Source organism: Candoia aspera, chromosome 8 (assembly GCF_035149785.1).
Source record: "Candoia aspera isolate rCanAsp1 chromosome 8, rCanAsp1.hap2, whole genome shotgun sequence".
Lineage (NCBI taxonomy): Eukaryota > Metazoa > Chordata > Lepidosauria > Squamata > Boidae > Candoia > Candoia aspera.
Genome location: NC_086160.1, coordinates 60475602 through 60503370, shown reverse-complemented (window position 1 = coordinate 60503370; position 27769 = coordinate 60475602). Strand labels below are relative to the sequence as shown.

At 38.4% G+C, this 27769-nt stretch overlaps 2 protein-coding genes across 2 annotated transcripts in view; one reads left to right on the top strand and one right to left on the bottom strand.

The window, feature by feature from the left end:
* The window catches only part of PDLIM5 (PDZ and LIM domain 5), a 705552-nt gene that overhangs the window by 483110 nt on the left and 194673 nt on the right, over positions 1–27769 (top strand). The gene's annotated exons all lie outside the window — the stretch shown is intronic.
* Positions 1–27769, bottom strand: part of UNC5C (unc-5 netrin receptor C) — a 152974-nt gene that overhangs the window by 56076 nt on the left and 69129 nt on the right. The window contains exons 5-7 of the mRNA XM_063310736.1: positions 18077–18257; positions 13514–13681; positions 9872–10036 (exon numbers count right to left, since the gene is read on the bottom strand). Coding sequence (XP_063166806.1) covers positions 9872–10036; positions 13514–13681; positions 18077–18257 — 514 coding nt within the window. The remainder of the gene's footprint in view (positions 1–9871; positions 10037–13513; positions 13682–18076; positions 18258–27769) is intronic.

The window sequence follows — 27769 nt, the reverse complement described above, 5'->3', positions numbered from 1 at the left end:
AATATTTTAAAATTTAATATATTTACTAAAGTTTTTTAAAATCCCTCTAGCCCTTTTAGAACCAGGCAAACTTCAGTTCTTTTTACTGAGCTATACTGCACTGATATCCTGGTATTGTTTGTAAAAAGAAAAAAAAAGCACATAGTGAAATAAATCAATTCTTCTGGATGGAACTGGATAGTTTTTGTTATTCAATATACAATATTGGTGAAATCTAATTAAATCAATAATAATAATTATTAAATAATTGTAAGGGGTCCAGCTTAATGTTGTTGTCTACTTAGCCCTCCTCTAGCAATGGCACTATAGCTGGTTTTCTAATTCAGCCTCTCTCTTTCTCTGAAGGAACTCTGGCTTATTGACTATTCATCCTTTCACATTAGCGGGAAAATACTAACTACAGTATGAGAGAGTGTGTGCATGGGCAAGATCATTAGTCTGAATAAATGTGACAGCCAAGTTGCACCAGAAATACCACAGTTAGCAGTAAGCAGAAACTACAGCTTTGGGTGAAAAATACAGTAATTACAAGCAATGGAGAAGGAAGAGGAAAGCTCCACAATTTTTATCCTAACAGAAATCAATACCAGTTCAGACTGCTATTTTACATAGGAATAGGGATAGATGTATGAAAGAGCTTATTGATTGCTTGAGTGATATGTTGTTGTTGTTTATTCGTTTAGTCGCTTCCGACTCTTCGTGACTTCATGGACCAGCCCACGCCAGAGCTTCCTGTCGGTCGTCAACACCCCCAGCTCCCCCAGGGACGAGTCCGTCACCTCTAGAATATCATCCATCCATCTTACCCTTGGTCGGCCCCTCTTCCTTTTGCCTTCCACTCTCCCTAGCATCAACATCTTCTCCAGGGTGTCCTGTCTTCTCATTATGTGGCCAAAGTATTTCAGTTTTGCCTTTAATATCATTCCCTCAAGTGAGCAGTCTGGCTTGATTTCCTGGAGGATGGACTGGTTTGATCTTCTTGCAGTCCAAGGCACTCTCAGAATTTTCCTCCAACACCATAGTTCAAAAGCATCGATCTTCCTTCTCTCAGCCTTCCTTATGGTCCAGCTCTCGCAGCCATATGTTACTATGGGGAACACCATTGCTTTAACTATGTGGACCTTTGTTGTCAGTGTGATGTCTCTGCTCTTAACTATTTTATCGAGAATTGTCATTGCTCTTCTCCCAAGGATTAAGCGTCTTCTGATTTCCTGACTGCAGTCAGCATCTGCAGTAATCTTTGCACCTAGGAATACAAAGTCTTTCACTGCTTCTACATTTTCTCCCTCTATTTGCCAGTTATCAATCAAGCTGGTTGCCATAATCTTGGTTTTTTTGAGGTTTAGCTGCAAGCCAGCTTTTGCACTTTCTTCTTTCACCTTCATCATAAGGCTCCTCAGTTCCTCTTCACTTTCAGTCATCAAAGTGGTATCATCTGCATATCTGAGATTGTTAATGTTTCTTCCAGCGATTTTAACTCCAGCCTTGGATTCCTCAAGCCCAGCTTGTCGCATGATGTGTTCTGCATACAAGCTGAATAGGTAGGGTGAGAGTATACAGCCCTGCCGTACTCCTTTCCCAATCTTAAACCAGTCTGTTGTTCCGTGGTCTGTTCTTACTGTTGCTACTTGGTCATTATACAGATTCTTCAGGAGGCATACAAGATGACTTGGTATCCCCATACCACTAAGAACTTGCCACAATTTGTTATGGTCCACACAGTCAAAGGCTTTAGAATAGTCAATAAAACAGAAATAGATGTTTTTCTGAAACTCCCTGGCTTTTTCCATTATCCAGCGGATATTGGCAATTTGGTCTCTAGTTCCTCTGCCTTTTCTAAACCCAGCTTGTACATCTGGCAATTCTCGCTCCATGAACTGCTGAAGTCTACCTTGCAGGATCTTGAGCATTACCTTACTGGCATGTGGAATGAGTGCCACTGTTCAATAGTTTGAACATTCTTTAGTGTTCCCTTTTTGGTATGGGGATATAAGTTGATGTTTTCCAGTCTGATGGCCATTCTTGTGTTTTCCAAATTTGCTGGCATATAGCATGCATTACTTTGACGGCATCATCTTGCAAGATTTTGAACAGTTCAGCTGGGATGCCGTCGTCTCCTACTGCCTTGTTATTAGCAATGCTTCTTAAGCCCCATTCAACCTCACTCTTCAGGATTTCTGGCTCTAGCTCACTGACCACACCGTCAAAGCTATCCCCGATATTGCTATCCTTCCTATACAGGTCTTCCGTATATTCTTGCCACCCTTTCTTGATCTCTTCTTCTTCTGTTAGGTCCTTGCCATCTTTGTTTTTGATCATACCCATTTTTGCCTGGAATTTACCTGCGATGTTTCTAATTTTCTGGAAGAGGTCTCTTGTCCTTCCTATTCTATTGTGTTCTTCCACTTCCACGCATTGCTTGTTTAAAAATAATTCCTTATCCCTTCTGGCTAACCTCTGGAATTTTGCATTTAATTGGGCATATCTCCCCCTATCACTGTTGCCTTTTGCTTTCCTTCTTTCTTGGGCTATGTCATGTTCACCGTTCCGATGTTTCTGCATCGCAACAGTTCGCTTGCCATGGTGCTTATACGTGTTCTGGCTGGGAGGGTGCTGCTGCGAGCCTTGTACTAAAAACGTGTTGATCTGTTCCAGAAGGAATGTGTTTAGACTATCTCTGAAATGTCAAGGTCTTTTTGCCCGTTGAGCAGGAGAGCTCGTTAGGAGCACCTGGGAATGTGGGGTGAACGGTATGTGAGGGTGGGGCTGGGCTGCTGTTTGTAAAGATGCTATTTAGTTTGAGTTTAGGCACGCTGTCATGTTAATCGTTCCAATGGTTTGAATACATCGTAAGGTTTCACATGTCACTTTCCTGTTCCGTGTCTGTCATTTGCGGGGAGGGGAATTTCAGCCGTGCCAGGCTGTAATCTCCTTGCTGTTCTGCAGGAATGTATGTTTGGGTTATGACATGTATTCAAGGTTACTTTCCCAGGCCGATGTGTGACGGTTGCCAACACCTGGGAGGGGGTGGTTACTATGGTGGGGTGAGGGGCGGTATTGGGTTTGAAGTGAGGGTATTTAGTTTGTATTTCGCGCGCTTTGGCTCATTCTCAGCTTTCTCTGTATTTGCATACTATTCCTTTAATAAATCAGTTATCTTTAAGCCCGGGCTTGTGAGACTGAGTATTTGGGATTAGGCAACCATTACACGCGCTTTTCTCATTCTCAGCTTTTTGCCTGTTTGCACCCTTTTCTAAATAAACTCAGAACCTGAATTGTCATTTTGAGTCTGAGCGTTTTATTGGAATGAAGGCAACCATCACATAAAGCTGAGAATCATTTTTCAAACCAACCTCGCTGCTCTTTACCGGAAAATTTTCTTGTGAAAGAGGATCCAGTGATGGCTGAAGGGGGAGAGGATCTTACAGAGTTCGAAGAACGGGCGGAACAAGCTCCAGAGTCGACGTCCACGAGAGGCTAACACTAAATGACTGCATGATTCTCTAATTCAGATATGTAATCTAGGATGAAGACTTTTAAAAAATTGAAACAAAATGGTTCATACTTAAATGAATGATTTAAGAGTTAATTTGAATTAGTCAGGCAGCCAAGGATAGGAATAACTACTGCAGGAAAGAAGCAGGCATAGGACAAAAATACTTGATGAAACTAGAGGACTAAACAACCTTAGTTCATCTTGTGGGGGTGGGGGGCGGTTGGCTAAAAGCTTGATAAAAGCAGGAAATTAGATTTTATCTGATTAGTTTGGCTATTTATGATCTGCCAACACATCTGAACTCCTAGATCTGCTCATGTAAATTATAGGAAAGGTTATAGCTTCTGCTCTTGCAGAGTCTTTTAACTACATGCTGTTGCTGATTTTCCCAATTAAAAATTGGAAAAAAATAGTGATGATCATATTATGGCCAAGTACATGTTAGGAAAATTCTTGAAGGGAGAGAGAGGGAGGGGGAATGGCAGACTGAATGACTGTGCCTGCCGGGTCAGTGGGCGGAGCTGACAATGCGGCAACTTTTTCAGGCTCAGGAAGGTTTTCCTGAAGCCCGGAAATGTTTTCCGGATCAAGAAGAATACCTGGAATCACCCCATCTGTCCTCCAGATGGCTGCTTACAGCCAGAAGATCACAAACAGGGTTTTGCACTCGAATGGTAAGAGCAGCCGGGAGGCTGGGATGTCACCATTTCCAAGCTGCGCTGTAGCCTTAAAGGGACACTAAGACTGGCCACCTCATTTCTAAATCACCAATCTGTATTTTTTAAAAAGTATATGTACCCCAAGAGAGGCTTTCTACAGTGAGGAGAAGCTGCTTCTCTTGTGCTTAGCGTTATTTTTGGGATTACTTTTAAAAAAAAAAAAAATTCTTCTAAGTTTTGGATTTTGTTTTCCTTCCAAAGGAAATTCCAAAGATTGAGAGTAAACAATTGTCTTCCTGTTATTATTTCTGTATTAAATTTGAAGCTATAGCATTTTCCTACACGTTGAATCAGCTGATTTGAACCTTCAGCTTTCTGTTCTCACTTTCCCTTGAGAACTGCCTCCTATCTCACTCTCACTTTATGTAAACACACTTTGGAACTCTTCCATATCTTCGACTCTCACTGGTTAAGTTCCTAGGGGTCGCCATAATCTACTTGTGAGACATGGAGAATTTCAGACAGATTTTTTCTGACTTTCACCAGCATTTTAAGCAGATTTCTTCTGACTTCTATCAAGCTTTTATGCAAGATATCCAGGACACTGTAGAAAATATGAGATCTAAAATGTGCCATCAGGCTGGGGATGTGGTGAATGAATCGAGGACTTTAAGAGCGATAGAGTTGTTGTTTTTTTAAGACTGAGATTGGGATTTTTATCGAGATGCTGGATGAAGACTGGATAATGGAGTTGGAGAAATCTAAGGGAGAGAGTGATCTGCAAGCCATAAGTAAAATCGATCTCCTGGTGGAATGCCATGAAAAGAACCTAGAATCTCTGAGGGGGGCAGTTGGCCTGTTTGATTTTCTCAAGAGGAAAGCTCTGTGCACACTGTGGGGATATGTAACTGCTTTGGTTTATTCTGAAGTGGGATAAGGGTTAAAGAATGCTCACCTGGTTTGCTTTAAGGATTTTATTGATGCTATTTGCCTTTAAGGATTTGGATTTACTGTTTTGAACTGGCTTTGTTTTTGGGTTTATTAAGATTAAAATTATTAAAACTGTTGTATTAGGGCTAAAGAGTATATGGTTTGCTTTAATGATTTGATTGATGTTATTCACTTTTAAAGATATGGAATTACTGTTTTGAATTGTCTTTGTTTTTTGGGTTTATTAAGATTGGGATCATTAAAATTGTACTATTAAGTATAATGGCAGACAACTTATGTGCTTTTTAATTTGATTATTATAGTAGACAGAAATGTATAGAATAGTGGCAGAAAGGGAATAATTAAATATGTTTTATCTTTTGGAGGGGAGAAGGATGTTTAGGAGGTTTATATGAACCTTTTTTCCCCCTTTATTTTAATATAAGGGGGAGGAGTAACTGTACTTAGTGATTTTTATTATGTGTTAAAGTGGAATGACTTATAGAAATAATGTGGTGTTTTGGTTTAATATAGAGTAAGAGATTGATTATGGAAATTTTTGTATATCCTTGCTGTTAAAAGTCGGAGGCCACATCTTTTTGTAAATTTGAAAAAAAAATTATCTTCTGTTTCCACATTTTTTTAGTTTTTTTTCTTTCTTTGTAGTTTTTTGTTTTTTGTAGTTTTTATTCTTCTCTTGAAACCTAATAAAATTTACTATAAAAAAAAAAAAGAAGAAGGGAGAGAGATGGAGGAAGGTACCAGAGGCCTGTTTCACTTGAACGCTTCATTTCCCATCATATCAATGGGCCACTAATATTAACAGGCCATTGCCACCGGTGAAAAATTGTTGTTTGTAAGAAACCTTGGTATATTTTGTATCCTGTACAGTGTAATTATTAGGTGGAATAATAAAAATATCAATTAACAACCATCTAGCCATGCTGATATGTATGACTTCATGTTACATGGGAACATTAAGGCATTAAACAAACCATGACCTAACACAAGATTATAATCTAGCCTCAGTTAGGCTTTGATTAATAATAATACATACAGTGTGGTAAATTACATATTACTTTTAATATACAGTATTTAGTGAAATCTGTTTGGGAAAGTCTAAATTCGACCCATAGGAGATGAAGTTGGCTGGTTCTTTATTCTGCAAGCAGAAAAGAGCCCTTCATTTGCTTCAATGGGGGCTTTTGTTTTCTTATTCAGGAAAAAAAGTCCTAGCATGCTATGCATTAAAGGCAGTGTTTATTTTGTCTCTATGTAGAATTGCATTCTGTGGCTGAAAGAAATAGACTCTCTTTAGTTAAATGCTTGCCTTGAAGAATAGTGGTAAAACTAAAAGGACCTGGAATTCACTGGTAGATATTGAAAAGGGGAGGGTGGAAAGTCTATGGATGGTCTAGAGCAATCATGGGTGGCAAATCAAAACTTTCAGGGGTCTCTTTAAGGTGTGGTCAAAAAAGTCAAGATGGCAGCTGCAATGGTACAAAAGAAGCTCCACCTGTTTTTTATGTGGGATGCACAGACATCTTGACTTTTGTTTTGTTTTGTTTTGTTTTTACTATGCTCTGCGGACACCCCTGGGCTGGATCATATTTCAGGATTACAAATGATCAACTGTGTGCACCTCTCAAATGTAAAATACTTAGACATCATTAATTTAAGCAAAGAAAGCTGACATATAAAGTATACTTAGGATATGATGCAGCTTTCTTAATAAATCACAAACTCTCCTAAAAGTGGCAAAATCTTTAAACTCAGCAGTAACTTTTGCAAAGAAAAACGAACACAGTACAGTATATAATATTGGCACCCCGGAGAAAGTTCATAATCTCACCCCAAATTTCTGCATAAATGATGCTTTCATCATACATGCAAGAACATCATAATCCTCTCTAAATATGTGGTAATATAAAATACAAACTGCTGGAAATAAAGAATATTATTTCTTGATAATGTATCACAACAGCTCATTCACACAGTTGAAGTGATGCACATATTTGCTCTTTATCTCCAAGGCATACAGTCAGACACTTAACTTCAGAATAGACTTTTTCTCCCCATGTAGCATTACCAAAGTCTGACACTTTTGCAAATAATGTAATTTTTGCCTTCCTGCCATTCTAGAGATTATGTTGGTGAAATGTAGCATAAAATGGCTACTAACATCAGATGAACACTTTGAAATGAATATTAGGAGCTACAATACGTATATTGGTTTTCCTTTGTAGTACCTTGAACTAAAAAAGAAGCAAAAGTGGAAGGAATCATTTGGAATTTGTTCATTGTTGTAAAATTCAAAAGCTTTCACAATCTGCTTGACTAAGGTCTATAAGAGCATAGGAAAAAAATGATGTGTTTATTAATAAGTAATAATGCTTCCTCAAGTCTGTGAAAACTATCAAGTGTACACAATCTAAAATACAATCCAAAATTATTTACAGGCAAAGCTCATCCTTCCCCAGAGAGAACTGATATGCCATTTGAGGGATTTTCTCGGACTTACAGCTCCTGCTTGTGGAACAAGTGGCAGCTGTGCCCAGGAAGACCTTTGCACAACCCAACCCATTCTTGGATCAGGAGCCCTTCTTGTGGTCACTCATACCTTAGTCATGTTGCAGAGTGCTAGAAAGCCTTTGGCCCAGGAGAGATCAGAAAAGTCACACACCAGGCATTTCTATAAAAATAATTTTATTTACAGAAAGCAAACATATTTAAAGGCTGTTTGCTGAGAGGAGAGATTTCTCTCAGCTGCATATTCTCTGCAAGCCTACACAGAAGGGAAACTGAAATTAAAACAAGTCCAGGCAAATTTCTCCCCTTAGGCAATGCAACCATTAACACGTGAAAAGGGGACAATTAAATTCAACCTCTTCACCCGGCCAAAATGATTAGTTACCATAGTAACCTTAATCTGTAGTAGAAAACATATTAACAAGTCACCTCTCATCTGAATTACTGGAATACGCTGGAGTGGCCTTTGAGGACCACTCAGAAGCTTTGGCTGGTCCAGAATGTGGTGGCATGAGCAGTTATGTCCATGCCAAAGTGTGCTCATCTAACACCTCTGCTATGTGACCTGCACTCATTACCAGTAGGCTTCTGGGTGCAATTCAAGGTATTGGTTATCACCTACTGTATAAACCATACATGATGTATGGCCTTGTTATTTAGGGTATCACCTTTCTCCCATGGAGTCTGCCTGTCCTATAAGATCTGATGGAGCTGGCATGCTGGCATGCTGGCATGCTTCAGGTCTCATATTTGGGTCCCAGAACTGGCATGCTTCAGTACCTGCCTTCTGAAACAGCATAGTCCCAGATTAGCTGAACAGTCCTAATCTTGATCTCTTTTAGATGACCCTTAAAGAACTGACTCTTTCCTCAGGCATTGGGCTAAGGCATGCTGTGGGCTCACTACATAGTGCTTTTCATGTTACAGAATTTGTTTTTTCTCTGTTTGGCCATTTTCTCTTTCCTTTAGTTGATTGTTATGTTTTTAATCTGCATGCTGCTCAGAGTTGTTCTGAGTGGTTAGTATACAAATATGATTAAAGAATAAAATAAATACAATTTTATTCAAGTGTGTTCATTTCCAGGGAAGTACACAGAATCATGGTCACTGAATGCAACTCTATATACTGTATGTTTTCTAATTCTATTATGTTCAATATTGTTGATTCCCTAGTAGTTTTTGTAAAGACACAAGTAATTTAGAACAAACCTTAACAAGACTCTAGTAAGATAATCATGATCTTTCCTCAAAAAAATCCATATGCACCTGTACGTTTAAGCAGAAATTAGTCCTTATTCAATGATATCAGGAATATCCAAATTCCATTTAAAGGAATTGTTATTCCTAATTCCATCACAAACTAATGTGTGAAATAGATACAATAATACTATACATTTTATACTTGTCAGACATTTTTTGATGTTGCTCGTTATCCCCCTCCAAAAACATCTAAAATGTATATAAAATATGTACTGAAGGTTAAATGATATTAAATATGTACAATTCATTTTCTTGGAAATAAGCCTTTCAGAAAGAAATGGCACTTACTACTGAATAGACTTGCAATAGGATTGCAATATCAGAAAAGTTCACAACATGTGTTAAAGTAATATTTAAATGCTAGTTTTCCTGCATTTTTAAAACATGGAACAGAGCAGTGAGAAAAATAATAATATGGACTTATGAATGAACACATGCAAAGCAAACAGAGACACCCTATTCATAGTACAGCTAGATTTTTTTTAGGTGCTAGCTATATTCAAGAACAACAAGATAAAGGGGATATTTTGCTATTCATAAAAATATCCCTCCTAACTCAAATGCCAGGCTGAGTAAATCAGTAGATGGAGGGCTTTAGATGTCATGACCTAGAATGAATGATTGACTGTGCTAATTCTGTTGGAACTTTGAGGGATTTCTGAAGGTACAATTCCTTCCATGCCCAAACCAGCAGGAAGCTACAATCCAAACACACCCAATATGGCTTAGAAGAGCACTGGAGATGACTTGTCTCTGCCAGGCTGTGCCAAATCTTTTAAAGGTGAGTTTGTTCTTCTGTTACTGCTATGAAGTGGGGAATTCCTTCTGAATTTATTCCAGTACATACTTACATTAACCGTTTCCCCCCCTCTTTCCTCTAGCAAGTAGCAAGACAAGGCTACAACTTTAATCTCTCTCTCTCATCTCTCTATCTACTCTCTCTCTCTCCATCCAAATTGCAATGTCAGCATAGCAGCATTAGGGTACTTCCACTTACTCTGCATACAGAGCCCATCTGTGCAGTTCTTGGACTGCAAGACAAGGCCCTCACAGTCTCTGCCGCCGTTCTTTGGTGCTGGTGCTGTGCAGTCCCTCCTGCGCCAGTGGGTACATTCTGTTCCACATGTAGACCATTTACTCCATGCTGTCCACCTCCCATCCACTGTCATAAGAAAATGGAGAAATGTAAAGGCCAAATATAAAAACAAAATGAGGTGGGAGTGGGAGAAAGAGAAAACACCCAGATTTAAAAAAAAAAAAAAACTCTACCCAAAGAGGGACAAAACAGCAGACAATTCAAGGAATCTGCTTATTGAAAATACAGATAATAGAAATGCCATTATTTCCTTCCTTCCTCCCCGCCCCCCCAGCCAAAGGGATAAATTTCAGCTTAACTCTGCTCAGTTCATTTGCAGAGTTGTATATAAGAAGTAGCCTAATTCGTTTGAATGCAATGCTGAAGTCCTAGGATAAAGTCTGACCGTACTGTCTATGTACAAACGAAATCCTTTTTATCATATTGCCAATCACAGAACTGTAGAGGACCACAGGAATCATCTAGTCCAACTCTCTGCAATGTGCAGGAAAACTAATAAACCACCCACGAAAGGCAGCTGTACAGCTTCTTTTTAAAAACCTCCAGAGAAGGAGAACTGTATTGATCCAGATCTCTGGTTCTGGTTCCGCTGCACTTACTGAAAGAAGGTTGAGTGAAAGATTATGTTCAGTCATATGTTTTCCCTTTAATGCATTCCTCTAGCATGCAACAGAAGCAGTGATGCAGGAAATTGAAGACCTGATGCCTTCATTAGAAATTGTGCCACTAGTAGATCATATTAGATTTACTAATCCAAACACTATACACAGTAAGAATAAAAAAATTGCCATGCAAACAAATATTTTAGTTCACTAAGTATGGGTACTGATACAGAAATTATGATTCACCTATTCTCTTCTGTGACATGGGGAAGTGCTCTAGGTAAATGGATTAGGAAAGCCTTATTATTGTGTGAGTAAAGTTTCAAAGATTTTTTGAATCCTGCTTCACTCTACCTGCAGAAAGCAGGATATGAAGCCTGCAGTTTAATATTGTGTTATAATCAAAATATTGCATTAAACAATCTTAATGATCAGTATTAAATATTGATATTATGACATTTGATGGTGAGATATAATTTCTTAAAATAAATGAACTGAATTATATTGTTCTCCTCCATTCTTGGTCAGCAATAGGCACACTTTATTGCAGCAGCAATATTCCTTCCCATGTTCAAACCTATGTCTCATCTTTCAAGAGGTTACCCTTAGTAGAATCAAGGATAATCCTGCATGCATGGTAACTAAAAAGATAAATATTACAGTAATAGGATGCTGTGAGTCCAGTGCAGTGCAGTATGATCAGTGCAGACCTGGTACTGAAAAAGGAGATTATTTTAGACCTTAATGGAGTAATTCTGTTCCACTGATCTGATGGAGATGGAGATTCTAGCAAAGGTTCCAAAAGTTTCACACAGTAAAGAATGCTATGAGTTTGTAGAAACCCTACTTTGATTTATAATTGTTGATTTATTCTCCAGTGTCTATAAAAAAAATCCTGACTTCCCCAGCAATCCCAGTTGATTTCTGCCACCAAACAGCTCCCCTTTTCCCATAATGCACGTTAATGTCTCCACCTTATTCTACCAGAATTCTGCATAGTAGTACACTATGAAGAAAGTTTTAATGGGAAAAGCATGGATAAACAAGAGGAAAGAATAGTGTAGCTATAAGCAATGGGAGATATGACACTCTGGATTAATACTGTAGAATAATTGGGGAGAAGAGCTGTTAGATAACTTCTGCTTCTCCCCTACCCAGCTGGCTCCTGACTATGTCAACAAGTTGTATTGTGTTTGGCGGTACTGCTGTAGTCCCAAAGCCATTAATTAAGAGATATGAGAGAGAAGATCTTCTCTTTAGGATTCCAACATTCAGAGGTGATAGTCCTGCTGCCTCCATCTGGCTCACATGTAAAACGTTACCCAAAATTGCTCTCAGAACAAATTTGAAAAGCCCTTCTTCAAGTGCACCTTTCAAAATAGGTTAGATAGGCAGCTACTAGGTATATGGATTTCTCAGCTTTTGGCTCTGTGACCTCTTCTGCCAAACTGAATTTAAGGCAAGAGTTCAGGATATTTGCAATATTTAGTATCTATATTTTAAAAAGCCTGACAGGCATATGGTGCAAGACCGAACAGCATTTCATTCTTTTATACGTAGGGTCGCCATGAGTCGTAAACGACTCGATGGCAACTGACAACAACAACATTTTAAAAAGCATATTAAATTCTATACAACAAAAGCTTTAAATTCTTTGTTCATTCGGTATATTATAAAAACTTAAATGGATAACCTCCCTGCATCCCAATGTGGTGTTTCAGCTTGACATTGGGCTAGGGAGAGGCTATCCAGCACATGTTTCTCCTCTGATCTGATAGAGATGTCTAAAATAAATTTATGCCTATTGAATCTCTACTAACATAGTGATTTCCCAAAATATTCCCTACTATAATAAAAGTTCAGACAGAAATTCAACAGATCCACAATCAATTCTTACACATAATAGATACTACTTATGAATTTGTAAGCATTGTTATGTGCTTTTGCTGTTTTAAATCTGTATTTTATTTCTGACCTTCAATATAATGTTTTATTGTTGAGAAGTATGCAGTGACGTAGAACTTTGAATTTGTAATGTTTCAAGGGAAAGTTGAATGGATGTCAACTGCAATGGAAAGATAGAGAGAGGGAAGGAAATAAAATGATTGTCATTTTATTATCTGTAAGCCGCCCAGAGTCATTGTATATGAGATGGGTGCCAGAGAAATTTGATAGATAGAGAGATAGACAAACAAATTAAAAAATAAATTGACTTTCCTCCAACCATTATGTTAATACTATTTAGATCATTATAGGCAAATAGGTAAAGGAAGGCAGCTGGTGGCAGAGAAAATGTTTTGTTGATGTAAATGGTGAATCAGTATTTGAGATAGAGATATCAGGTATGAAAATTATTTGAACTTTTCTCCCTGGAAGGAACTTAAAAAATTTTCTATTAAATCTAAAATGAATAGATTTTACACATCTTAGTGATTAAGACAGCAGCCAAACGCATTTTAAAACATAGTCTTAAGAGAAAGCGCATGATTTTTGTTTTGCATGTTTTTTTGCACGTTAAAGTTGGGTTTTTCGGAACCGTATAAATGAAGCGATAATCCAACTCCTTCAGATAATATTTTCAGCTTTAGTAAACAAGCCTTATTTTTGCCTATGAATAAGCATACTAATACATTTTTGGCTCAAATTCATGATATTATTTAAATGCATAGTTTTCAACAGATCCAAGGCCTAGGTTCCTAAGAGTCTGAATCTTGACTCATTATATACTGTAAGTGTTCAGAATAATGATTGCAATGAGAGGCAAACATTGTACAATAATAGTGCTGGTTATTTGTCTTATTTATATTTGAATGGCATAATACAGTTCACTTTAAAATTAAAAGTAAGGAATCATCAGTTCCTACTCTCCCCACCACACCATGAAAAGAAAAGAAAGCAACAGTTATTCTAGGCAATACAGCATCATAATAATAGAACATACCTGGACATAATGTGGTACAAGCTATTTTCTGCAAATTCTGGCCTTCACAGAAGGTGCCCCCATTGAGTGGTGCAGGATTGGTACATGTTCTAGTACGCTTCTGAGACCCTTTCCCACAACGGCTGTTACATACCGACCACTCTGTCCAAGTTGACCATCCTCCATTGACTGACAAGTGAAGAAAGTATAAAAATGACTTAGATGAAGAATTGACAAATGTTGCTATGCACTGAATATTTTTTGTTAAAAAGGAAAGTATTGATGTATTGCTTTTATGTCTGCTAGGGTTTCAAAAATGGAAAATTAAAATACAATAACAACAGAACAAAGGCACTCTCCGCCCCCCGCCCCCCACATTTAACATGTAACAAGACAAGAGTAAAATCTGGGCAAAACTGTTCTTTTTTTGCATGTTTAAAATTCAGTAATCTTTGGTTCTCAGGAAAGAGATGTGTCCTAGAAAGGCCTGCCCTATTTGGATAATCAGAGCCTGCTCAGGATCTCCACCTACCAATAAGTACGATAAGAGGGGTCCTGACAGTGGGCGTCTTCTGTAAGGGATCCCCTCCTTTGGAAGGCTTGTCCTCCAAGTTGTGTGGAAAGTTGTACGTATTGTATTTTCCCAAAGATCTTTCAGGATTAATTCCAGAGGCATCAATATGAAACTTAGTTTACTGATATATTGCTTTCTATATTATTATTGTATACACACACACACACACACACAGAGCCCACATTCAAATTGGATTGAGGTAGTGTATACATTTCATAAGGGTAGTCCTTTTGTACCCACTAGTGTTTTGTGTTTTGTTAATAGGTTATCTAAAAAAGAGTATAAATGGGATAGGCTCAAACAGGAGGGGATAATCTTTTAAATAAACTATCCCCAAGGTAAGAATTAGCATAGTAATACAACATACCTGGACATAATGTGGCACAAGCTATTTTCTGCAAATTCTGGCAGAAAGAAAGAATTGGAAAGAAATGGAAAGCCAGTGTAGTTGGTTCAAATGATGTAGTATATGGTTCTGGACCATATACTGCATCATTTTTTGGACACATTATGTGAAGACCTAGCTTTCTTGAAATGTCTATAATGCTGGAAAAGGTAGAAGGAAAGAGAATATAGAAAAAAAGGGCAACCAGCAGTGATATGGATAGAGTCAACTAGAGTGGTGATGGGGGTACTGTTGAAGGACAGTGATGAAGGACATCACCCAGGAAAAAGTCTATTTACAAAGAGTAAACACTGACTTGATGACACAACAATCAACTGACATGGACAAGGGACCATATACCTGCTCCTGAAATATTTAGAAACCAAAGAGGGTATGTTCTTTGTCAGAGTAGAGATGTATGGTCAATTTCCTGTTTCACAGGTTAATCTGGAATATTCTCTAAAACCTCATGAATCCTCCTGGATCCATTCCTATTTGATGATATTCCACTTTAATAGGTGGAATATCCCTGTAAGTGAAATTCAGTGTTTCATTTATTGTGGTAGCAACCCATTATATTCATCAGGCTAGAAACTGGGAGACCGTGAGTTCTAGTCCACCTTAGTCACAAAGCCAGCTGGGTGACCTTGAGCCAGCACTTTCTCCCAGCCCTAGGAAGGAGGCAATGGCAAACCACTGCTAAAAAATCTCGCCAAGAAAACTGCAGGGACTTGTCCAGGCAGTCTCCAAGAGTTGGATATGATTGAGCAGGTTAAAAAAAAACACCATTAAATTCTACCACTAGACTCTTCATTAAATGAGTTTCACAGGTTTAGATTTTGGAAAATAATAACTACAGTTTATTTGCCTAAGGATTAGAGCTTCACTAACTAATAACCCCTGGCATTTCATAGAATTTGTGGTAGCATCCCATTAAATTTATCAGGCTAGAAACTGGGAGACCGTGAGTCCACTTTAGGCACAAAGCCAGCTGGGTGACCTTTGGCCAGTCACTTTCTCCCTAATATGCCAAATGTATTCCTTTTTAAAAAAAAAAAAAAATCAGGGTTTGTGACATGTCACAAAGCAACTTTCTGTATCAAGCATTCCTTTAAGAGACTTTCAGACTCATGAAATGGGACTCATATTGACCAAAAACAAAAACTGTGCAATATTCTAGCTATTTGACCACAAAGATATTATTCTGCAATTATTGGGGGTCCCCCCTGCAAAAGAAGCTTGTCTTTCTATCTTGTTTTTTAGGGAATTGAGAGTTTTTAGTTTCTTGAGAATTTGTTCTGAATATCTTCTGCTGGTGTTTTTGAGCTTACTTTATCGTCACTGGTGATGGAGGAGAATGCTACTGCTGCTCTTGTTTTCTGTATTTTCATCATTCTGAAAGTTTCCCTGGATGCCTATCTACCCAATCTAAGGGGGAAAAAAACCAATGGGAGAAGTTCCTTCTTTATAGGGACTGAACTGAAGCCAGGAAGACAAGAGTTACAGGCTGTTGGAAATTGTTCAATGATTGTTCAATGAAAGATGGAACACATACATATGCCACATATGCCTTCTTGTAACAAAGTAAGTGCAAGAACCCACTGATGAAATGCTGTTCTCATTTGAAAGAAAGTTTGAAAGCATATTCCTTATCATAAAATTGAAAAGTGGTAGAAAAACATGCAGGAATACTTCTTTATGGCACTGCAACAGACTGCTGAAAACTCTTCGTGGACAGAGAAAATGAGAATAAATGCAATCACAGAGCAATCAAAGGAGAAGTTATTTATCTCCTTTTCCCTACCTATCTCTTTCTTTTTTCCTACTCCACTTCCAACTCAAAGGAAGAATGCCAGGTTGTTCTCAAAAGCTAAGTATAATATGTGTCCTTGTTCTAATTACAGGCAGATTGAAAACAGCAAGCCTCCTTTATTCAAGCTGCCTCAATTTTAAGCTTTTGATAAACACAAAGAAATTTGAAAGCATGGACAGGGAGCTTGGGTTAACATTCCAGGAAAATGAGGGGAACAAAACTCAGAAGTCCATGGAATTATTTCTTTTCAGACCAACATGTTTTAATTAACTTCAAAAAAAAGGACACTCTACTTTCATTATAAATTGCCCACACTGTTCCAAGGTTTCAACTAAATATACTGAATAAATTAGAATTCAACCCACTTTAGAAGTCTACATTTCTCATTCCTGCATTTGTGTAGCATTCCATAATCTAGTTGAATATTTAATTTTTATTTAATTCATTATGTCTGACATTTCAAAGTAGTAACAAAGAGCTTGATCAGATTTCCAATATGTGATAAAGCAATAGGTGATAAAACTTCATATACTAATCAAGATCTTCATGTTTAGAAAGGGGATAATTATATTGACTGTATGTACATATGGATTAAAATTTGTTTATGTGTATGCATGCATTGTACTTTCTATCAGAACTGTACAAGAGCTTATCTATTGTGTCCATAAATAATGATAATCATAGAAAGTGAAGTTACCCATAGAAAATGAAGTTAAACATTCTCTTTGGGACTTCACTGAGGCAATTGCTTACAATCAGGCAAAATCATTGTTTAGGCCTTAAGATAAAAGTTCAAGTATAATCTATGCAAAAATTAAAGTGATTGTAATAAAACTTTTGAAGATCTATTTTATTATTAAAACTAGTTTTACCCACATAACAACTGTGCTTACTTTAGTAGACATTTTAAAAGTTTGCACTTTGCTTCTGCCACATGCAAGTCCTCTCCCTCCAAAAATGAGAGCTCTACACAAAGGTGGTTAATTATCAGATTCTTTGAATTGCATGAACATTTCCCATGCAAGTGCCAGTGGTGACAGAAAAAGAGAGTGTAGATAGAGGGCATTCATGATCGAGGGAATTTTGTTTTAGATGCTGTGCATTAGGCTGGTAAAATATATGATCTGGGTTCTAATGTCATTAGAATTGAGAGAATAAGTTGAGTATCAGAACACCAACTGGAAAATATATTAGGGAACGGGAGCACAAAGTGACTCTAAGTTACTAGTTAAAATAATGCATGTGGTATAGATGTTGGGAGTAATATGGACCCATTTGGATTCATCTGGGCATATCACTGATCCATCAACCAGTATCTCCATTCACTAGATACTTACCATGATTAGATCTGCTTCTAGTGCCTTTCGACTGTGCTGGAACTCCAGAAATCCCAGCCAGAATTGCTCATCACATTTCTCAGTAGGGGCATTTAAATGACAGAATGTTCCTGAGTAGAATAATTTGCACACCACCTTTAAATATCTTCTGGTTGGCATGAAGCAAGTTCCATCTTGTTTCTTCACATTTTACTACCATTTGATTTCCTTCTATGATACTTTCTTCTTTAACTGGATGATTCTCTTTCCTGCCTACTGGTTTTGCTATTTGAAATGTATGTTACTCACCCACTTCAGTCATATGAGAATATACCTATTGTGCTTGGAGTCTGTTAATCTGGAGAGAAATGGCAGTTGAATGTGAGAACTCTATGAACTACATTTGGCAGATTAATTCAGATTACATTTTCACCATTATGGGAAAGGACCAAAAACTATAAATAACTAAAATATGTAACAAAACCAATTCTCTTACCATAGACAATGACAGCAGCGGTGGTGCTCTTCCTTTTTGCCACAATATTTTTGGCAACACAAGTATAATTGGCTGTATCAGAGAGACGTGCCTGTTTTATGATCAGGTTGTGGTCAATAGTGATGTAAAAATTTCGGTCTTCAACAGGGTCTATCACCTCTTCATTTTTCAGCCACTCAACCTGTTGAGAGATTCACAAATATGATCAGAAACAGCATTTTTATATCAAGCACTCAGGTGAACTATTTGTTTATTACACATATTTATATTCATCTCTCAGGATAACAATTTGCCCAAAGCACTTTACATGTTATGTATTAAAAAAGGTAAATAAAAACACAAATATCATTCAAATACAAATAAAACAAGCAATTGTCTATTATCTTCTTTCAGGACAACTGATAATAATGTTAATATAGTGGATAGAGGAAAAAATGCCCAGCTGTGTAGACCTGTTACCTTTATGTTTCCCTTTTTTCAGGGGTCCTTCCCAGAAGTCAGTTGTGACAACTATCAGTGGCTAATAGCCCTAGGGACATGAGGAGACCACATGTCGCAGGGGCCCATTTAGGTTTCCTATTAAAATCATATCAAGTGTATTTTAAATTGTAATTATTTCTGTCCTGTTGTTGTTTATTCGTTCAGTCACTTCCGACTCTTCATGACTTCATGGACCAGCCCACGCCAGAGCTTCCTGTCGGTCGTCAACACCCCCAGCTCCCCCAGGGACGAGTCCGTCACCTCTAGAATATCATCCATCCACCTTGCCCTTGGTCAGCCCCTCTTCTTTTTGCCCTCCACAATCCCTAGCATCAGCATCTTCTCCAGGGTATCCTGTCCTACCTTTCTGTCCTACCTTTCCGTCCTACATTTCTGTCCTACCTTTCAATAATGTTCTTAGGAGACTGAACAATGAGAGTTTTAAAATTCAAAGAAAAATAGCATTCATTTTATGCAGGAGATTCTCTGGCCCTTCCAATTTTAAGAATGTTAACAACTATTAGAGACCCCTGTGGAATCTATGTGGGTCATGTGTGCCTGATCTTTTGAAACAAATGATTTTCCATTAATAACTTAGTAGGAATATAGGTTAAACATTTTACAAATAATGCATCTTGTGTAGACACTTAAAATAAGATAATGTTTGCCATCTCTATGGATCTATGTGACTCTGAGTGAATTGCTTATATACAATCACACTTAAAGAGAAATAACACCCCTGTATTCATACAAATATTTATTTTTTAAAAAGAGCATTTAAAAAGGCTGGAATGGCTAAGGATATAAAAACTTGCTCTTCAAGCTATATAATATTCCATTCATTTCTATCATAAAGAAGCACTCCATTCTCTGGAGCTGCCTGAGGTAAGCTAGTCTACATAAATTGGCTGAACATTCAGTAGCTTATTTGCTTTTGAACTGAGCATGCTTTACAGCCTGGGATGGATCAAAGAAGTGCCTTCATGTCACCGGATCACTGGAATTTATGCCCAACACTTTAATCAAATAAAAAAAGAAAAATCCTGCCCCTGGCTAACCCAATGGAATACAGAGAATTCTCACAACTAAGACAGACCTGGTTTGTCCAGAAAACATGCCCTTTACTCTAAACAATTTGAACATCTGCCCAAGGAGATCGAAAGCCAAGAAAGTTTGCTCCATTTTTTTTAAAGTCACAGAAGTGACTGTGATTAATCATTCATTTAGGCTGTTGGGCCTTCTTCCATTTTTGTTAACATAAAGCTTGATTCTTTCCTTAGATGAATCACTGACGTTCTGCTTAGTAAAATAAGTCCCATCTAAGACAGGAACATGAATATTCTACCTGGATATTTCATTTTATCACACAAAATAGTACTTTGTTGTAAGCGTGCAAGTATCTGTTCTCAGTTCAGCCTTAATACACATCAACTTAATATTTCACAGTATAGAATTATTAATGATTCTATGAACTGCATGCATAAACTCTTTCTAGTGAAAACTACTGCATTTAGAATAGTGTGAAATTACAGTAATTTTTTTGTGATAGAATACCGCGTGCAGTCATGGACTAATGAATCTACAACCCTTAGATTTTTCTAATCCTGAAATTATAATTAATACCAAAATATTAGGCAAAATACAGGTTTTTCCTAAGACTTTTTCTTCATAGAAATAGTTGTCATATCTTGATAGATAGATCAAACATATTCATCCCATGCATACATCATTTTAGTCCTCTATCTGCTTCTGGGATTTTAAGCAACTACACAATTTGCATGATAGAACCAGTAGGCAAAGATGGTATTTCTTCTTGCACTCCTACACTCATTTATTTCTCCTAATACCTTCCAGGGTGCAACTGTCAGAATTAAGTTACATTTAGCCACCAATCTAATATACATTTTTGGGGACTATCACGTTGTTCTTACTGAGCCAAGTTCTACAGCAGTACAGCACTTAGATTCACTCTCCCAATGGTGCTTTGGAGCATGTGGAAGCATAACACAGCACCTGCCTGTAACTCCATAAACCAGATGTTTATTTTGTCTTAATTACCCAAGAAGAGTACAGCATTTGCAGAAGACAACAAGTTCCCCATTGACATAATATTGGTCAATTGTTCCCTGCCCCATTTTCCTACCATGCTGTAGCAACATACAGAGAACAGGGCCAATATGGACAAAGGTAGATAATGCTCCCATGTTTGCTTATTCATCAAGAGGTAATGGTGATACAAGCAAAATGATAGATTCAGCCTGTGGCAATGCTGGACAGCCTTGTCTGGACCTTGGGGCAAAGTCAGACCTGGCCAAGACTTGGATGGGATTCCACAGTTGCTGCATGAAAAGGCACGGCTGCTTGAAAGTGTTGCAGACAGGTGCTGTGTTTATATCTGCACATCTTTGGAACCTCTTTTTGTAGACTGAATCTGAAAACTGAACAGCTTTACACATACATATACTTGTTTGATGGTCATCTGTGAAGCAGGATTTATCTTAGTTTTCTTCACATCATCATTATAACTGATGTTATAAAGAAAATTCCTACTGCATTTTATTCTGTCAGCTGTCATGCAATCTGATGGAAAAGAGAATTCTGGTGAAATCTGTGTGGGCAAAATGTTCTTGCATTTACGAAATGAAGTGAGCAACAGGAATGTATAAAGGTCCTATCTTTCACAGTACAGTTATATGCATAAGACCTGTAATTACTTGCAGTAACATATTTTTCTCCTAAAATATGTAATTTCTAGGCCAAGCAGCCTAGAAATCATAGATGGCAAAATGAATATTGGATGTTCCTTGAATTTGTTGTCCAGAACCTAAGAAATGGGGAAAGTTCAGAACTGCTCTAAAATACTGGCAGAAATTAAGAGGAAAAACTAGTTAGCAAATATGTCTTGTTTTGCTTTTTGTCTTGAATCTGTCAGTCAACCTCTCCCATAGAGCATTTGGTTTCCCCCTATTTGTAACTTTTTTTCAAAGCTAAAGCCTTGCTATGCTGCCTTTTTCAGAGAGCTGCTAATAATCTCCTCTAAAACACATCATATACTTTCAGAGAAGGAGCATTCAAATTATTTTCCAATGTTTGATGTGCCTAATTTATCAAAGACAACAGGATATTGCACTTTAAGCTCCTTAGGGCACTGATCAAAACCACAGGTCTTATTTGCAGGGCCTTTTAGAAATGAGTCACTTATAATGTCCTTGGTAATAGTACTAAATGGCAAATTAAAATTGCTTCAGCTATTAAACATATAACTATTGCTTCAGAATAAACACCTGTTTTCAGTAAGGCATTGCTTCATTTAATACTTTTAAATAAAATGCCAATAATTCAGAACTCTGAAAATACTAGTTTTATTCCTATGTTCAGAGAACACAAACTGCCAAATCACATTTTAGCACAGCATGCTATGTGAACTCAGTCCATGTATTCTATGATTCAGTGTGTTTTGCCAAGCCAGAAAACTGAGTTAATTGATCAAACCACAGTTAATCATGGTTAACCATGTGTTATGCTTCCTTATACAAGACACATACATTATGCCATTTTCCAGCTCCTATTCTGGAATAGAACAGTAGTTCTATTCCAGAATAGGAGCCAGAAAGCTCCTATTATTTCTCCTAGCAGAAAGCATACAATCTTTCATTCTTACCCTCTTCACAAGGCATTACTTCTTCCATTTTCCTTCCAAATACATCTTTCTAGGCTAGAATTATATGTAGATTTTATTCAGGCATGTGGCATCATACAAGCCGAAGTTGTACTAAGGTGGAGTGGTTTAGGTATCCACATCAGAGAGTTGCTGTCAGGAACTCTCAGCCTATGAATATGCCGTGTTGAGATATTGCATATGTTTTCACATAATGACTTTTAATGATATAGAGGTGATATAAACTAGGTTACCAATCTTAATTCTACCTGTGCTATATGCAGCATTCCCTTCTCACAGTAAGAAAACTACGGGTCAGTTTTGGCACATTTTGGCCACAAGTGCAACCATGACCCAATTTCATTCTAATTTTATGCAATTCTATGAAATCTAGGAAGTATAATTGAGAAATTACCTTTCAAGTCAATATACTGAAGCCAAATCCTACCAAGTAGGTGGGAGGATGATATTCATGACTGACATACAGCACTGGAAGGCTACAATTCATTCAAAAGGGACAAGCCCAAGAGAAAGTATGCAGTGCTCCCCTGTATGTCTGTATCTTCCCGTGAGATTCTCCTTCATAAAATGGTAAAATGTGGACTAGATGATACTACTGTTAGATGGATGAATAATTGGCTGAGTGCCTGCCAAAGAGTGCTAATTAATGACTCACTTCATCTCTGAGTGAAGTATCAACTGGAGTGACACTGGTCTCTGTGCTGTTAAATGTTTTTATCGATGACTTGGTTGAGGGGACACTTATAAAGTTTGCAGGTGCAAAAAACTGGGAAGGATGGCTGATAGCTTAGATGAAAGAAAACATACAGTATTTAAAAAAGATCGATACAGGATTGATCAAGGGCCTGAAATGTATAGGATAGAATTTAACAGGGAGAAATATAAACAAAAGGCAATGTGACATGGGGCCAAGTTACTTGTGCAACTGTCTCCCTAGTTGTATCTACCCATCCTGTGAGATCTGGCAAGAGAGGCATGCTCTGGATCTCATCCATTAGAGTGTCACCTGGTGAGTCCCTGGAAGAGAGCCCTTTTTGTCACCCTCTGGAACATCATTCCTCAGAGATCAGACTTGCCCTGATCCTACTGTTCTGTTACTGAGCCTGGGGCCCATGGTGAGTGCTTGAGCCTATATCATGATTATGTTGATTGTGCTGTTTGGTTTTATCTTGGCTTTTATCTTGGTTATTTATTTGGTATGTTTTTATCTTGTTTTTATTCCGTTAGCCACCCAGAGCCATATAAAAATAAATAAAGTGCTAGTGTAAATGAGGGAATTTGCAGAGATAAACTATTTTACCACTGATATAATTGTAATCAATTGTTTCCTACCAATGCCAAGGTGTAAAAACACGAATAGAATGGTTATGGTATGGACAGTAAAAGTAGATGAGAATCCCACATTTGCCCACCCAGCAAGAGGCAGTTGAAATATCAATATTATGATGCAGAGATGCCAATGCTTGGTTAAAACAAACTTTTGCATTTGTTGTCCGTGGTTAAAAATTAGGTGGGATTCTACTTGATCAGCAACTTAAAAAAACCAAACTAACTAAAAAAACACCGTAGCAAACCACTTCAGTATTGTTGCTGAGAGAATTACATTACCTGACCATGAAGTTACTAAGAGTTGAACTTAGAGGAGACTTATTTATGAGGCATACACCTAGATGTAACAGAGAACCTTGACTTTATAATTTAATTCTTCCAGTAAAAAGGTAAAGGTAAAGGTTTCCCTTGACGTAAAGTCCAGTCGAATCCGACTCTAGGGGGCGGTGCTCATCTCCGTTTCTAAGCCTTGGAGCCGGCGTTGTCCCTAGGGACACTTCCGGGTCATGTGGCCAGCATGACGACTCGGAACGCCGTTACCTTCCCGCCGAAGCGGTACCAATTCATCTACTCACATTTGCATGTTTTCGAACTGCTTGGTGAGCAGGAGCTGGGACGAGCAACGGGAGCTCACCCCGCCGCGCGGTTTCGAACCGCCGACCTTCCGATCGGCAGCTCAGCGGTTTAACCCGCAGCGCCACCGCGTCCCTACTAATTCTTCCAGTAGGTCATCACAAAATTCTTGCATTTAATTCTGTACCTCTTTTTCTCTAACAGTAATCTGAGAGCAGGGGCCAGGTTGGTGTACTGGTTAAGGCAGAAACTGGGAGACTGTGGTTCTAGTCCCACTTTAGGCATGAAGCCAGCTGAGTGACTTTGGACCATTCATTCTCAGTCCTAGGAAGAAGGCAGTGGCAAACCACTCCTGAAAATGCTGCCAGGAAAACTGCAGGGACTAGTTCAGGTAGTCACCAGAGTCAACAGTGACTTGAAGAGGTGTGTGTGTGTGTGTATTTAAAAATTCCCCTTCTCACGTTTATGGGTGCTATATGTCTTCCCCAACCTTGGGTCCTCTACTGGGGTTCTGCACAGCATCTTAGCTGTTCCTAGCACTGGACTCTTCTGGACAATGAGCTCTGATGTTGCTCCCGTGAGCACTCTCCCAGCTTGAGAGTCACAGCCCTGAGTGCTCCTACCACCACTGGGAGCACTTTGGCCTTTACTTTCCACATCCTCTCTAGTTCTTCCTTCAGGCCGTCTCCAGCTTCTCATACTCCTTTTTCCTGATGTTGCTGTCACTTGGCACTGCTACATCACCACTGTTGTCTTCTGGTCCTTGTCTACTACCACAATGTCTGATCTTAGCCGTTATTCTCCACAACCTTCTGCGGAATCTCCTATCTGGACTTGGGACAGTTTAGCCCATACACTGTGCAGATGTTCCTGTATACAATGCCAGCTACTTGGTTGTGCTGTTCAGTATATGCTGTTCCTGCCTGCATCTTACACACTGCCACTAAGTGTTGGACTGTCTGAGGCCTCTCTGTACAGTCTGCACCTTGGGTCCTGTCTAGTGTGGTAGACCCCTGCTTCTATGGATCTGGTGCTATGTGCTGCTATGATCAGTGCCTCCATGCTGTCTTTTAGTTCAGCTCTTTCCAACCACTGGTAGGATTTCCCAGTGTCAGCCACCTCAGCTATCTGTCAATAGTACATCCCATGCAGGGTCTTGTCTTGCCTTGGCACTTCCTCTGCTTCATCTTTCTTTCATGTCTGCTGCTGCCTCAGGCATTCTCTCAGCAGCTCATCTTTGGGTGCCATCTTACTGATGTACTCCAGGATGTTCTGGGTTTCATCCAGGATAGTGGCTTTGACACTTACCAGACCCCACCTGTCCTCATTTCGGCTGGTGTATAGTCTCTAGGTGTTGGACTTGAGATGGAAACCTCTGTACATTGTGAGGAGCTTCCAGCTCTTCACCTCAGCAGCCTCCACATCCTCCTTTGGCCAGCTCACTATACTGGCAAGGTATCTGATATACTGGCAGGACATATGTGTTGATGGCATGGATCTTGTTCTTCCCATTGAGCTGGCTCTTCAGGACCTGTCTTATCCTTTGGTGGTATTTGGATGTTGCTTTCTTGCCTCATCATGGTTCCATGATATGATATGAGGTGCATACACACACATTTATTTATGGAGTCCTTGGTGCTCTCTGAACTTGGCTGTTTGCTTGCTGACATTTCATCACACAAGTAGGTAACTTCTTGAAACATCTGCAAACAAACAAGCTTAGAGAGCACCTAAGACTCCACAGTTCAACCCTGAGATACATATAATCTCTTCTATTTGATAATATTATACACACACATAATCTGAGAGCACCCAGATTTCTGTTACTAATTCAGGGAATAGTGGGGATCCCTTGAACACCTGCCTGCTGTCAGAAATGGGATGGATTGAGGGGACTAATATCATTGTTCACTTTTAAAAAGCCTTTAAAACATAGGTACTGCATTTGAATAGACTTGTAACTGTTGATTGATAATTTCAATTAATTTGTTTTGTGTTTTCATTGGCTTTAATTATTTTAATTGCTTTTCATGTCTTGATTTTTTAAAAAAATTACTATAAATTGCTGAGGGTCTTTGGAGTTAATGATAGAATAAGTCAAAAATATAATGTATAGTTATAGCATTTGAAAATTGTTCATGATATTCTGCATTTATATCGAAAAAATGCACAATCCAATGTGGCAGCAATTTAGAGTGCTCTGCACTTTGTTCTTCTAGCTTTTTTTAATCTGACTCCCTTAGCAGGAAACAGATGTGTTGTCTCTAATTATTCACTGATTGGCATCAGGAGATATATTAACATAATTGGGACATTTGTTCTAATTAGAAAAGGGAACCTGCCACATGTCACCCAACATGAAATGTGAGGCCAACAGCCTCAACAAGAGAGAAAAAACACAATTGTCACAATGACTCTTTCTTACAGCCCTAAACTGGTCTCTATTTTTTAGAACATTTTCCTCAAAAATTAAATGTTGAAATGCATTCTATGTACCAATAGTAGCAGACAAACATAACTTTTCTTATAAACATTTTGGCTTCAATATTAATTGGTTGATCAACTACATAAATGCCTCAAGTTATTAAAGTTTAAGGTAGCAGTGCCTGGCTTACCAGTGCCTGGCTTACCTAGGCTGGGCTGGAAAGTTAAGAGGGATCAGGCCTGGTTAGTATTTGGATGAGAGTTTTAGGCTAGATGGGGAAATTAAAAAACATTCCAGAAGACGGCAGTGACAAGCCACATTTCTACCACTGCCAAGGAAACTACATGGACTTGTCCATGAAGTCAGAGGAGATTTGACCTTGATTCAAAGAAGGCTTTAACAGAACCGGGCTGTATAAATCTGCACACTAGAAGGCAACAAAAAGTTACAGAGAACTACTTCCTTGCTGATGTGTTCTTTCAGTTTTTGCAGTTCATAACTGGTCACCTGAAAGACCAGGTTAGGTACAGTTCATCATGGAGAAAATCTATGTGATTGCTAAGAGTTGACTGACTTGAGGGAACATAACCTAGCAGTCACCTTATTTTTTTCCTCTTGTTTTACCTTCACTTTCTCCCCATGGCTTTTTAATCAGATAGGAATGCTTCTATGCTCTTTGTCATATGGACATTTGGTATGCAAGGTCAGATAAAAAAGCTGCAGTATAGCTTCAGTGCTCACACTTTGCTCCTACACTGCACAACTACACCAGAGAGCTTACCTTAATAAAGAAGATTAGCAAGCACAGTTAGTTGATGTATGTGTGTATAAAAGAAAGGTGGTGGAAAACAGGCAGGCAAATTGCATGCCAGCCTTTCCTAAGGAGAAAATTATTTAAAAAAAAAACAATCAGTCATAGGGAATGTGTGTACAGCCTCTATTAATGAGGGAGAGTTTGTCTGATGCTATGAGGCTCCTATTTAGACCATACTCCTGAATAAAGTGCTATAATCCAAAGTCAGCACTCTGGGGGCATAAATGTATATTCTCCACAAACTAGAAAGACAGCAAATAATGCCTTGTGATTTCACTCAAGGGTAACTTCTCAGAGTCTACTTTGATTTTGAAAGTTTGCATTTATTTCAACAAATACCAAGGTCTTTGAAAATTATTTGTCCTCAGGATGGAATCCAATCCTGGGACTTGA